This window comes from Narcine bancroftii, chromosome 4 (assembly GCF_036971445.1).
Source record: "Narcine bancroftii isolate sNarBan1 chromosome 4, sNarBan1.hap1, whole genome shotgun sequence".
Lineage (NCBI taxonomy): Eukaryota > Metazoa > Chordata > Chondrichthyes > Torpediniformes > Narcinidae > Narcine > Narcine bancroftii.
Window position 1 is genome coordinate 84,748,217 of NC_091472.1, and position 13,495 is coordinate 84,761,711.

General features: G+C 39.5%; 1 protein-coding gene across 4 annotated transcripts in view; it reads right to left on the minus strand.

The window, feature by feature from the left end:
• macrod2 (mono-ADP ribosylhydrolase 2) overlaps positions 1 to 13,495 on the minus strand; it is a 1,543,249-nt gene that overhangs the window by 1,476,343 nt on the left and 53,411 nt on the right. For all 4 annotated transcript variants that reach the window (XM_069931826.1, XM_069931823.1, XM_069931822.1 and 1 more), the window contains exon 3: positions 7,985 to 8,053. In XM_069931826.1, the coding sequence (XP_069787927.1) occupies positions 7,985 to 8,053 (69 nt within the window). The remainder of the gene's footprint in view (positions 1 to 7,984; positions 8,054 to 13,495) is intronic.

The window sequence follows — 13,495 nt, forward strand, 5'->3', positions numbered from 1 at the left end:
TACAGTACCCTCTTATGTATGCATCTTTTCTTGAGTACTATAGTTTTTTTTGCATTACCGATTAAGTACAAATTCTGCCTTGCAGCACACAGAGGCCAGTTCACCAGACCACAATAGCGCCATCCTTGTCTGCGGGTTTGATGGTGAGATTGAGGTTGAGATTTGCTGGCGAGGGTATTAACATAGACTTTTGCAGTTTCCGTTAGAACCCCTTCCCCCAACTTTTCCTATGTCTCCTTTCATCTAGCTCTGTCTCTCTCTCTTCCCTTATTTCTCTGTCTCCTTTCAGAGAGCCAAAATAAATTCTCACCTTTCCTATCTCCTGTCCTCTTATTATATCGTAGCCGACTTCCACAAAGAAACACACACACACACACACACACACACACACACACACACACTCAGTGTGGCAGGTTAAGCTCAATGCTTTATTAGGGCTGGAAAGCCTGCTTTTATACTGTTCAAGTTCCCGCCATTTTTACCGATTGAGACTGAGTCAGCCAAATGAATAACAATAGAGGACGGAAATGACCATGCATATGAATGCCCTTCTTCCCCAGCCTGTCTCTGCTGAGTTAGCTGGGCAGCTTTGACCAATGCCATTTTAGGGTCGTTCGTCTGATGCTGCCCCAGCTTCTACCCTCGCCGGTTCATTGTCCTGGGAGTTGCTTTAGCGATCTTTGTCTGCGTCTGCTGCAGCACGATGTGCCAGCCTGATCTCCACAATTGGGGGCCGCCACAATATCCAATTTACATCTTTTGTCTGTTGGTCTGTACTCCTCCCCCTCCCATTCTTTCCCATTTTTATCCCCAGCCTTTAACACAGCCACCTGTCTTTTTTCGCTTAAAGCTTGAGGAAGGGCTCAGACCCAAAATATGTATGCTATATCTTAACTTCCTGTGAACACTGCAAGACTGGATGAGTTCCTTCAGCATCTCCATTCAGACTACAACCACAGCATCTGCAGACTTTTGTGTTTCCTTTATATGACTGCATCATTGTCAAAATAACCTGTTACACAATGCACAGAGCGACCACTCTTACGGTACTTGGTAATAATGTGACAAATCAACAAGTTAAACAAAAAATTAGTTTCAATTTAACTTTTTTTATTGTTTAAAATACAAATTCATCCAGTGTACAAACAACAAGTTGTATCATGTACATTAAATTAAATACATAATGTAAATCAAAAACCTATCCATAATTGTTTATTTAACTTATTAAAGACATCAAATTTCTTTCTTTTCTTTTTCTTTGGCTTGGCTTCGCGGATGAAGATTTATGGAGGGGTATGTCCACGTCTGCTGCAGGCTCGTTGGTGACTGACAAGTCCAATGCGGGACAAGCAGGCACGGTTGCAGCGGTTGCAAGGGAAAATTGGTGGGTTGAGGTTGGGTGTTGGGTTTTTCCTCCTTTGTCTTTTGTCAGTGAGGTGGGCTCTGCGGTCTTCTTCAAAGGAGGTTGCTGCCCACTGAACTGTGAGGCGCCAAGATGCACGGTTGGAGGCGATATCAGCCCACTGGTGGTGGTCAATGTGGCAGGCACCAAGAGATTTCTTTAGGCAGTCCTTGTACCTCTTCTTTGGTGCACTTCTGTCTCAGTAGCCAGTGGAGAGCTCGCCATATAACACGATCTTGGGAAGGCAATGGTCCTCCATTCTGGAGACGTGACCCACCCAGCGCAGTTGGGTCTTCAGCAGCGTGGATTCGATGTTTGCGGACTCTATCAGCTCGAGTACTTCGATGTTGGTGATGAAGTCATTCCAATGAATGTTGAGGATGGAGCGGAGACAGCGCTGATGGAAGCATTCTCGGAGCCGTAGGTGATGCCGGTAGAGGACCCATGATTCGGAGCCGAATAGGAGCGTGGGTATGACAACGGCTCTGTACACGCTGATCTTTGTGTGTTTCTTCAGGTGGTTGTTTTTCCAGACTCTTTTGTGAGGTCTTCCAAAGGTGCTATTTGCCTTTGCGAGTCTGTTGTCTATCTCTTTGTCAATCCTTGCATCAGATGAAATGGTGCAGCCGAGGTAGGTAAACTGGTTTTGAGTTCTGTAATTCACAGTTTATCCCTTTCTCATAGTATTTCCTAATATAGTTCTGAATAGAAAATAGATAAAGCTAAATTAAACAATCCCTTTATGTGGACAAAGGGTACATTCTATCCTAATAACCATGATATTTAATTTTAAAAAGGAAAGATAAAAGAAAACAAAAATCTACTGTCGAATCTAACCCCTCCCTGTAATCAAGGTAAGCTTATAGAATTGTAAAGATGTGGACGGAATAGTGATTTTCAGACACAAGACTGAGAGTTTTCGGAGCATCCAGATTTCTCAAATCTTCTGATTATGATAGTAATCTATGAATGGATCCCACATCTTGTCAAATTGAAACTTTATATCTTTAATATTGAATCTAATTTTCTCCAAGCTTAAAAAGAACATATATAACCAATGAGCACGAGTAGGTGGAGGGTCATCCTTCCATTTCACTAAAATTGCTCGTCTAGCTATTAACGAGGTAAAGCTAAAATTTTATCATGGGTTGAAGAGTATATCCTCGTTGAGAAAAAACAAACAAAGCAATAAGAGGGCATGGTTCCAATTTTATCTTTATAATCTTTGATAAAATCTGAAAAATATCTTTCCAATTTTTTTCTAAGTTAGGGCATTCCCAAAACATATGAATCAATGAGGCTTTAAAGATTTGCCTAACCAAGAGAAAAAAAAATTGCACATGGTGTCAGTTCAGTTGGTAAATTATGTTGACAAAGATGTCCAGAAGATGGCAAGAGAGATTAAAGATGTTAAGGGAGGGAATTAGGGCAAGAGTCCTGGAAAGATGAAGGCCTGAGATAGAATAATGAAAATAATTGGAATTAAGAGCCAAGGGGGATCTGCTTAAGGATAACATTCATTATTCAAAAGATGATCTGTTAAGAGGCCTTTAAGATTATGAAAGGATTTTCTGAGAAAATGTTTCTACTTACAGGAGACGAGATGGGGGAAATGGTCACTCATAAATTTAACAGGCAAATCTAGAGAAACATTTTACTGAATAAAATAGTTACAGCAGTGAAGTATTTATTAAGGAAAAGAGTATTCAAGTCAAGTTTAGTCTTCTGATTGTACAACTACAACCTGATGAAACATTGTTCTCTGGTCCTCAGTGCAAAGCATGCAGACCCACAACCAGACATAACACACAGACAAATAATACATATACAGGATACATCGGACTTGTCAGCCACAAATGAGCCTGCAGCTGACGTGGACTTTTACCCCCTCCATAAATCTTCGTCTGCGAAGCCAGGCCAAAGAAAAGAAAGGATAAGTATTACGTACAAATAAATTAATAAATAAATTTGCTTACTCGACATGCAGTAGCAGCATCCAACGCACTTACAACATGCCAGAACTTTGTTTTCCGCTGTTGTACCCCGAAGACAAAACTGGGTTTCGGCCTGAAAAAGCCAAACCCGAGGCTGATGTGCCCAGAAAGGAGGCAAATGGAGTCCAACTGCATTAACTGCCGCCGTGGCGGCGGCCGCGCTGCTGCTGAAACCTCATCCATTATGACTGGAGATTCAAGTTTCAGCTGAATCTTGCAGTCGGGGTCAACAATTTGTAGAGGCTAGTACAGTAGAGCTACTAAAGAAATACAAACACACTCCAGAGTAGTCAACTCAAGACTGGTTTATTTATGCCTTGAGAAACAACAATTCATGCAATCTGGACATGTGAGAGAGTAAAAAAATTTTGCGATGATCTCAATCAGATATTAAATAAAATAACAGAAAACAATATACCAAAGAATCCAGAGATCTTTCTCCTAAGTAACATAAAAAACAAAGAATTTGGAATTGATTTGGAGGATGCACAAAAAAGATTTGTTAAGATAGCCCTAGCCGTAGCAAAAAAATGTATTATGTCAACCTGGAAATTGGAAGATAATTTGAAAATACAACAATGGTATATAGAAATGAATAAATGTATTCCAGTAAAAAAATAACATATAGTTTAAGAAATAATATTGAAATATTCCAACAAGTATGGGAGCCTTACATTAAATACAATAGCGAAAACCTACCGGGAACAAACATTACCTAAGTTGATGGAAGGAGAAGGAAAGAAAAGAATGGACTCAGTAGAATTTCTGGTGTATTTTTGTTGAATGACAACATTGTCTGACTGGTTTAATGCAACCTAGATTGTATACCTAAAATGGATGAGGGGGGGGGGGGGTGGGGGGGTGGCTTGGGAGGAGGAGGGGGGGGGAGAGAAAAAGTCACTGTATATGTGTGAAAAAGAAAAAGTGTATATCATGGCTAATGTGATTTATGGTGTGAAAAATAAAAAAAATTTTAAAAAAATGTAAAAAAAAAAGAGAAAGAGAAAATGAATGATTTCTTTGCATCAGCATTCACCAAAGAAAAGGATGGTTGATACAGTGAGATTGGGGAGAGGAATGTTGTTACTTCTGGACATGTTGCTATCAAGAAGGAAAAATTGGAGCATGATAGGATCTATTCCAAGTTATTGAGAAATGTAAGACAAGACATTGTTGAAGATGAGGTACATCTTTATATCCACTTTGGTCGCAGGAGAAACCCCAGAGGGCTGGAAAATAACCAATGTTGTTGCCCAATAGGTTGGGGGCTGATGAGCCTTACTTCAGTGGTGGGGACATTATTGTGGAAAATTCTTAATGATAAAATCAACACATCTGGAAAACATCACTCTGTTCGGGATAATCAATATGGCTTTGTGCAGAGGTCGCGGCTAACAAACTTAAGGTTCTTTTTGAGGGACAAAGATAAATGATGAGGATTGAACAGTGTATGCTGCATACGTGGTCTTTAGTAAAACTTTCCATAAATTCCTTTATGATAGGCCAATTCAAAAGATAAAGGCACATGGGATCCACAGACTCTGAGTAGATAGCATTCAAAATTAGCTTGGCAATAGAAGTCATGCTGGTGAGGTGTTATTCTGTTGTTCTGATGGAGGTCTGTGCTAAGCTGTGTTTCGCAAGACTATGATATACAAAAGTAATTTGGGCGATAATCTTGATAGGGTGATTTGTAAGTTTGCAAATGACAAAAATTACTTAAAGTGGCATGTGAATAGAAAAAGGTTGGGAACCTCTGGTATAAAGGGTTAACAAGAAACACAATATGATATGGATCAGTTACAGATTTGCACATAATAAAAGGCATGCAGGATAGATATATTCCAAGGAAAAGGAAATTAGTCAAAGGAAAGATGGTATCAATGTGGCTAACAAAAGAAGTGAAGGATAAGATGAAAGCAAAGGGGAGGGCATACAAGTTAAAACTTGTGGGAATTCAGAAGGCTGGGATTCCTATAAAAACGTACAGAAAGGAATAAGGAAAGAAAAGATGAGTTATGAATGGAGATTGGCAAACAATATTTAAAAAAATACTAAGTTTTTAAAAATATATAAAGAATAAAAGAGGGACAGGTGTTGGCATAGGACCGATAGAAAATGATGCTGGGGAAATTATAATGGGCTACAAAGATATAGCAGAAGAATTAAATCAATATTTTACATCTATATTCACTATGGAAGACATTTGTAATATCCCCAACAGACAGAGGCTTCAGGGAGTAGAAATGGATACTAGAGAAATTGTGCTAGGTAAATTGAATGGATTAAAGATAGATAAATCTCCTGGACTGGATGAGGTACACTCGCGGGTTTTGAAAGAGGTGGCTTTGGAGATTGTAGATCCATTGGCGACAATCTTCCAGAAATCAATCATCTCTGGCATGGTTCCAGAGGATTGGAGAGTTGCAAATGTGGTTCTGCTGTACAAGAAAGGTGGGAAACAGAAAAAAAGGAAACTATAGACCTACAAGTCTGAAGATATTAGTGTCAATCCTCAAGGATGAAGTTATGAAATACCTGGAAATGTTCCAAGTCAGCATAGTTTTTTTAAAGGGTAGATCATGCCAGATCACTGGGAGTGCTTAAACAGGAAATGGATATGCATCTCATTAGTAAGGGTATCAAAGATATGGGGAAAAGGCTGGAAATTGGAACTAGGTGTGGCATAGTTCAACAGTGCAGAGTTATGGAACAGACTTGATGGGCCTGCTTCCATTCCTTTATCTTGTGACCTTTTCTTTCAGGACAGGATATGAGAAAATTTGGAAATGCATGGCCTAATCTGGGACAGGTTAGTATGCATTGTGCAGGGCTAGCCATGCCTTCGAAAGTTAACTTGATTTTATGAGTAGGTGATGAAGGCAACTGATGTGGGTATAGCAGTGGATGTCATCTACATGGACTTTAGCAATGTATTTGATAAGGTATTTTATAGTAGACTGATTCAGAACGTAAAGATACATGGGATCCATGGTGAATTGATGGCTTGTATTCAAAATTGGAGAGTCCATTAAAAGACAGATTGTGATGGGTGTTATTCTAGCTGGAGGTCTGTAACCAGTGATGTTCCACGGGCATCAATGTTATGACCCCTGACATACATCACAAATAGTGGATGAAAAAGTAGATGGGTCTGTTAGTAAGATGACAAAGATTGCTGGAGTGATGGACAGTGTAAAGCAGTGGTTCTCAACCTTTATTCTTCCACTCACATACCACTTTAAGTATTCTCTATGCCATAGGTGCTGTGATTAGTAAGGGATTGCATAAGGTGGTATGTGGGTGGAAAGAAAAAGTTTGAAAACCACTCTTTTAATCATATCAAATGGACTCATTATCTATATTGTTTCACAACTCCAAAGGAAATGGGCCAATGACAATTTTTCTTAAGCAAAATATTTCAGTAACAATTGCGTCTAGAGCAGTGATTCTCAAGCTTCCTTTCCCATTCACATTCCAACTTAAGCAATCCCTTACTAATCACAGAGTTCCAATGGCATTGGGGTTACTTAAAGTGGTATGTGAGTAGAAAAAGGTTGAGAACCTCTGGTATAAAGGGTTAACAAGAAACACAATATGATATGGATCAGTTACAGATTATGGACAGAGAAATGGCAGATGGAGTTTAATCCAGACAAATGTGAGGTGTGACACCTTTGGAGATCACATGCAAGGGGAATATATATCAATGATGGCAGGATTAACAGCATTAATGTGCATTCAGGTCTGAGTCTATTACTCTCTGAAAGAGGCTGGACAAGTTGATTGAATAGCAAAGAAAGCATAGGATATACTTGCCTTCATCAACTGGAGTACTGATGTAGGGATGCCAAATCAAGATTCATCCTTAGTTATAGCCATGCAAAACTTTTGTTACGCTGCACTTGGAGTATTGTGTACAATTCTGGTCACCCCATTACAAGAACAATATGGTAGCCTTGAAAAGGGTTTAGAAGAGATTTACTAGGATGCTGTCTGGATTAGAGGACATGAGCTACAAGGAGAGGTTCAACAAACTTAGGTTTTACCTTCAGATCGTTAGAGGCAGAAGGGAGTCCTGATAGAAGTTTAAAAAATTATGAGAGGCATTGATTGGACTGGCAGCCAGGATTTTTCTTCCAGGTTAAAAATTTCAAACATGACAGGACGTGTTTAAGACTGTGGGGAGGGTGAGGGTGGTGGTGGAAGTCTAAAGGAGATGGGCTGGTGCCTGGAATGGGCTGCAAGAAGTAGTAGTGCAAACTGATACGATAGTACCCTTTAAAAAGCTTCCAGATAGGCACATAAACATGTACATTATTTGCAAGCAGCAAAGATTTAGTCTCATTTAACATCAATTTTAGTGTGGACATTGTGCTCTAAAGGTCCTGTTCCGATTTTGTACTTTTCAATGTAATCCAAACATGTTTTGTCACATTTCACAGGAATGCAAAATGTATTGCCAACTCTTTAAACAATAACATTATTTAATTAAAATATAAATTTATGTAGGTGAGGAAATGCTGAAATAACAGTTACCTTAAGAACATTGAGTGAGCAACAAAAAGCTTCTCAGTCTTCAACTTACCAGTATCTTCCTTCACTGAAGAACTATCATCATGCTCTTTGCCTTCCAATTTTTCTTTTAGACACATCTCTGTTGCAAAAGATTCATAGAAAAAAAAAGTCAAAATATGATAATTATTTACAGTTCATTCTTAAGTTGTTTATTTTAGAACTTTAAGGTGATAAAATGTAGCTAGCTCAAAAATAGGATTGTGGTGGAAGGTGAAAGTGAAAAATCTAGCATCATTCATTTTAAAATTACATCTGGAAAACCTCAGTTAACTGCATTCAAAATATCAGTGTTTGTCTATATGCAAGTCTACATGTATGCTACAGAGTTTAAAAGATTGCTTCTCAGGTTAAGAAATTGCTTGAAAACCTTACTTCTTCCTAGAAGTAATTTTGCAGGCCACCGTACCAAAAATCTGTTAAATAAATCATAACTTTATACATCAACTACATACAGAGAAGCACATACATGTATTCTTCTTTGGCTTGGCTTCGCGGACGAAGATTTATGGAGGGGGTAAAAGTCCACGTCAGCTGCAGGCTCGTTTGTGGCTGACAAGTCCGATGCGGGACAGGCAGACACGGTTGCAGCGGCTGCAGGGGAAAATTGGTTGGTTGGGGTTGGGTGTTGGGTTTTTCCTCCTTTGCCTTTTGTCAGTGAGGTGGGCTCTGCGGTCTTCTTCAAAGGAAGTTGCTGCCCGCCAAACTGTGAGGCGCCAAGATGCACGGTTTGAGGCGATATCAGCCCATTGGCGGTGGTCAATGTGGCAGGCACCAAGAGATTTCTTTAGGCAGTCCTTGTACCTTTTCTTTGGTGCACCTCTGTCACGGTGGCCAGTGGAAGCTCGCCATATAAAACGATCTTGGGAAGGTGATGGTCCTCCATTCTGGAGACGTGACCCATCCAGCGCAGCTGGATCTTCAGCAGCGTGGACTCGATGCTGTCGACCTCTGCCATCTCGAGTACTTCGACGTTAGGGATGAAAGCGCTCCAATGGATGTTGAGGATGGAGCGGAGACAACGCTGGTGGAAGCGTTCTAGGAGCCGTAGGTGTTGCCGGTAGAGGACCCATGATTCGGAGCCGAACAGGAGTGTGAGTATGACAACGGCTCTGTATACGCTTATCTTTGTGAGGTTTTTCAGTTGGTTGTTTTTCCAGACTCTTTTGTGTAGTCTTCCAAAGGCGCTATTTGCCTTGGCGAGTCTGTTGTCTATCTCATTGTCGATCCTTGCATCTGATGAAATGGTGCAGCCGAGATAGGTAAACTGGTTGACCGTTTTGAGTTTTGTGTGCCCGATGGAGATGTGGGGGGGCTGGTAGTCATGGTGGGGAGCTGGCTGATGGAGGACCTCAGTTTTCTTCAGGCTGACTTCCAGGCCAAACATTTTGGCAGTTTCCGCAAAGCAGGACGTCAAGCGCTGAAGAGCTGGCTCTGAATGGGCAACTAAAGCGGCATCGTCTGCAAAGAGTAGTTCACGGACAAGTTTCTCTTGTGTCTTGGTGTGAGCTTGCAGGCGCCTCAGATTGAAGAGACTGCCATCCGTGCGGTACCGGATGTAAACAGCGTCTTCATTGTTGGGGTCTTTCATGGCTTGGTTCAGCATCATGCTGAAGAAGATTGAAAAGAGGGTTGGTGCGAGAACACAGCCTTGCTTCACGCCATTGTTAATGGAGAAGGGTTCAGAGAGCTCATTGCTGTATCTGACCCGACCTTGTTGGTTTTCGTGCAGTTGGATAATCATGTTGAGGAACTTTGGGGGACATCCGATGCGCTCTAGTATTTGCCAAAGCCCTTTCCTGCTCACGGTGTCGAAGGCTTTGGTGAGGTCAACAAAGGTGATGTAGAGTCCTTTGTTTTGTTCTCTGCACTTTTCTTGGAGCTGTCTGAGGGCAAAGACCATGTCAGTAGTTCCTCTGTTTGCGCGAAAGCCGCACTGTGATTCTGGGAAGTGTCTGGCTAATGGGACGAAGGCAAAGAGTGGGAATAAATGTGTGGCCTTTTCTGGTGATGAGTGGTGTTCTGCAAGGGTCTGCGTTGGATCTGCTACCTTTCATGTTGTATGTAAATAGTTTAGATGAATTGATAGCTTTGTGGCCAATTTGCAGATGATACAGAGATAGGTGAAGGGGTGTGCAGTGTTAAAGTCAGGGTCTGCAGAGAAACAAATAGGTTAGAAGAATGAGCAAAAAAGGCACAGATGGAACACAGGAAGTGCATAGTCGTGCACTTTGGTAGAAGGAATAAAGAAGTGGACCTATTTTCTAAGTGGTGAGAGAATCCAGAAAGTGAAGATCCAAAGGGACTTTTGAGCCCTCTTGCAGGATTTTCCAAAAGTTGCAGGTTGAGTCAGTGGTAAGGAAAGCAAATGCCATGTTAACATTCATTTCAAGAGAACTAGAACATAAAAACAAGGATGTAATGTGGAAGATTTACAAGGCATTGGTCAGTTCACACTTGAGCAGTTTTGGGTCCCATATCGAAGAAAGAATGTGCTGGCATTGAAAAAATTCCAGAAGAGGTTTACAAGAATGATCACAGGACAAGTAACATACGAGAAGAGTTTCATGGCTCACTGGAGTTCAGAAGGATGAAGGGGATCTCACTGAAACCTACCAAATATTGAAAGGTTCAAAGTTCCTTTTATTGTCACGTAGTAATACACAGAAATGTAATATACATGATACACTTCAATTTAAATCTGCCATAGGGTGAACAAAGAGTCACCATGAGTATTGTCAGGCACCCTTAACATTTCAGAGGAAGAGAAGCACAAGTCCCTTCAGAGGCACAAAATGTCTGTGGATTCACCTCCCGCACTCCCATAGCAGCAGATTCCTGGTCGATCCATCAGCAGCCCGAGTTCCACGTCCAAACATCCGATACGATCAGAAAGCTTTCAGTGCCTGAGGCTCTTTCTTGCCTTCAACATCCTCTTGAATCTCGGTTATGATTTCTGGTTCCTGTGAGCCAGTTTCCTGCAGCCCGTTTGGATCCTTCAACCACTAGTCACCCACAGCCTGTGTGGGTTCTTTCAGCTGCTGAGCCCCTCATGGTCACCTTCCTGTGGAATTGTTTCCCATGATCCTCCTTCTCAATGGGGTGTGTTCTCCCAGTTTCTGGTGTTCTGCACCAGTCTGCTGCTCCCGTGGACTCTGCACCCGTCACGCTAATCAGCACAGATGTCACCATCTTGGGCACAGACCATCATGATTGCAGGATTATAAAATACAGCACCATCTGCTCATTTAACAGGATTTTTAAAGCCTGTAAGGAGCCTTCGCCATGAGGATCAGGCAGTAGAACCATGCAGAGCAGCACTGTGAGTGGACATAGAGAAAATGTTTCCAATCATGGATCAAAGAGTAGAGGACACAGCTTCAGAATAAAAAGATGTCCCTTCAAAACAGTAAAATATTTCTTCAGCCTCAAGGTTCTGGTGGAATTCATTGCCACAGGCTGCTGGGGAGGCCAAGTCTATGAGTATATTTAAAGTTCAACTTGATAGGTTCTTGATCATCAAGAACATCAAAGGTTATGGGGAGAAAGCAAAAATACGTCAGCCATGATTTGAATGGCAGAGAAGACACCATGGGCTGAATGGAGTTTTCAATATCCTTCTCAATATATTTTATCATTAACTCAGATAAGACCACAAGTCTTGGAAGCCAAAACGTTATTAAAGCAAAATCTTTTAATTCATTTTATAGTTAATAATTCATTTTTTTAAAATATATTTGGCATAACTGGAATAAAAAGGATAAAGGATTTTTTGAGTTTAAAAAAAAACTTTTGACCAATTGAAAGACAAGTAAAATATACCAACTAATACCATTTCTTATTATTAACTTAAATCATATTTTAAAAGTTAGGATTGGATTTTAGATTACCTGAACACAGTCAATTTGAATATTTAATAACTGATACATTTATTAAAAGATTTATTAGTAATATGTATATAAAATTGCAAGAGACTATGCAAAAAAAAATTTAAATCCAAATTGAGATGGGAAAAAGATTTTAATATACAAATCCAAGAAGCATGGTCAAAACTATGTTATGAAAGTGTAACTAACACAATTAATGTCAGATATCAAATGTTACACTATCTTTTTTTACACCAATTATACTGTACTACACAAATTACATGGGACTTGATTCAAATTGCTCTGATCAATGTTTTAAGTGTAATAAAGAGGTCAGAACCTTTAGATATGCAGTATGGCAATGAGAAAAAAGTAGAAAAATTCTGGGAAGATATGAATATTGTACTGGGACAAATCACGAACATACAAATTCTGAAAGACCCAAAAATATTTCTGTTTGGTGATATTTAGAATTTGAAATTAGATATTTTTCAGAGTAAATTTTAAAGTGTGGCAGTAGCAAAGAAATGTATGACAGTAATGTGGAAATTAGACAATAATGCGGGGTTGAATAGATGGCAAATGGAATTACAAAAATGTAGACTTAGAGAAAATAACATAATTTACGGCATCAGCCAGAATTTTTTTTAATAAGATTGGAAACCTTATATGTATTTCATTGGTAAGAGTTCATCCACAGTGTCCGCTGCTCCCACTCAAACTCACTCTAGTTAATTTAGAGGTTTAAGATTATATTTGTAAATATGAAATTTAATTAATCAATGAATGATTTATGAAAAATTCAGGTAGGCTTTTTTCCTTTTTTTCCTACTTTTTTGGGGAGGGAGGGGGAGGGTGGGGGTGGAGAAAATATAAATTATGTTTTCTTTTTGCATAATTTTATTACTTTGTATGATTATGGATAAGCATGTTGTACTTGTCTGATGCAAATGAAAAATAAAATTTTCAAAAAAATATCAAAAACTTTATCATATGAAGAATATTTCAATAATTCACTTGTAGCTTCATGATCTTTCCAGCAAGACTATTTTCAAATATATAAAGAATTAAATATACTTTGTATTTCCTATGTGATTTTTTTCATGTCTGTGACACAATTGACAGGCTTTCATTAATACTTTGAGTTATTCCCTGGGAGGGTGTACAGTAAGGAAACTAAGTACAGGTTGAATACCCTTATTCAAAATTCTGAAATCCTCCAAAATCCAAAACATTTTCATCCGTGATCCCATAAGGTCATACGTAATACATAATAGAGTTCAGAAATCCCAATCGGAGAATGGGTTGTAGCGGATGCAAGTAGTGCATTATTGAGAGTAGATTTTTCAATACATGTCCACTTCAGTTAATTTGTGCATATGTAATATTTTTGTAGTGCAATTTGAATGCATCTATCTTTAAGTCTGAGTGAATGAGTGCACGTTTTAAAATGGTGTTCCAAAACCCGAAAATGCAACTATAAGAGAAAAACACGAAGCACTTCGACCGTTACACATTCTTCTTCTTTGCACAAGTGTAAAACTTCTCGTATCAAGAATCTTGAAGGGTATATTACTTCCATTGGTACTTCTGTAATTCAATGTGGTTCTCAAAAAAATGAACTTGCCTTATTGATGTAATATTAACTTCTGCAGCAA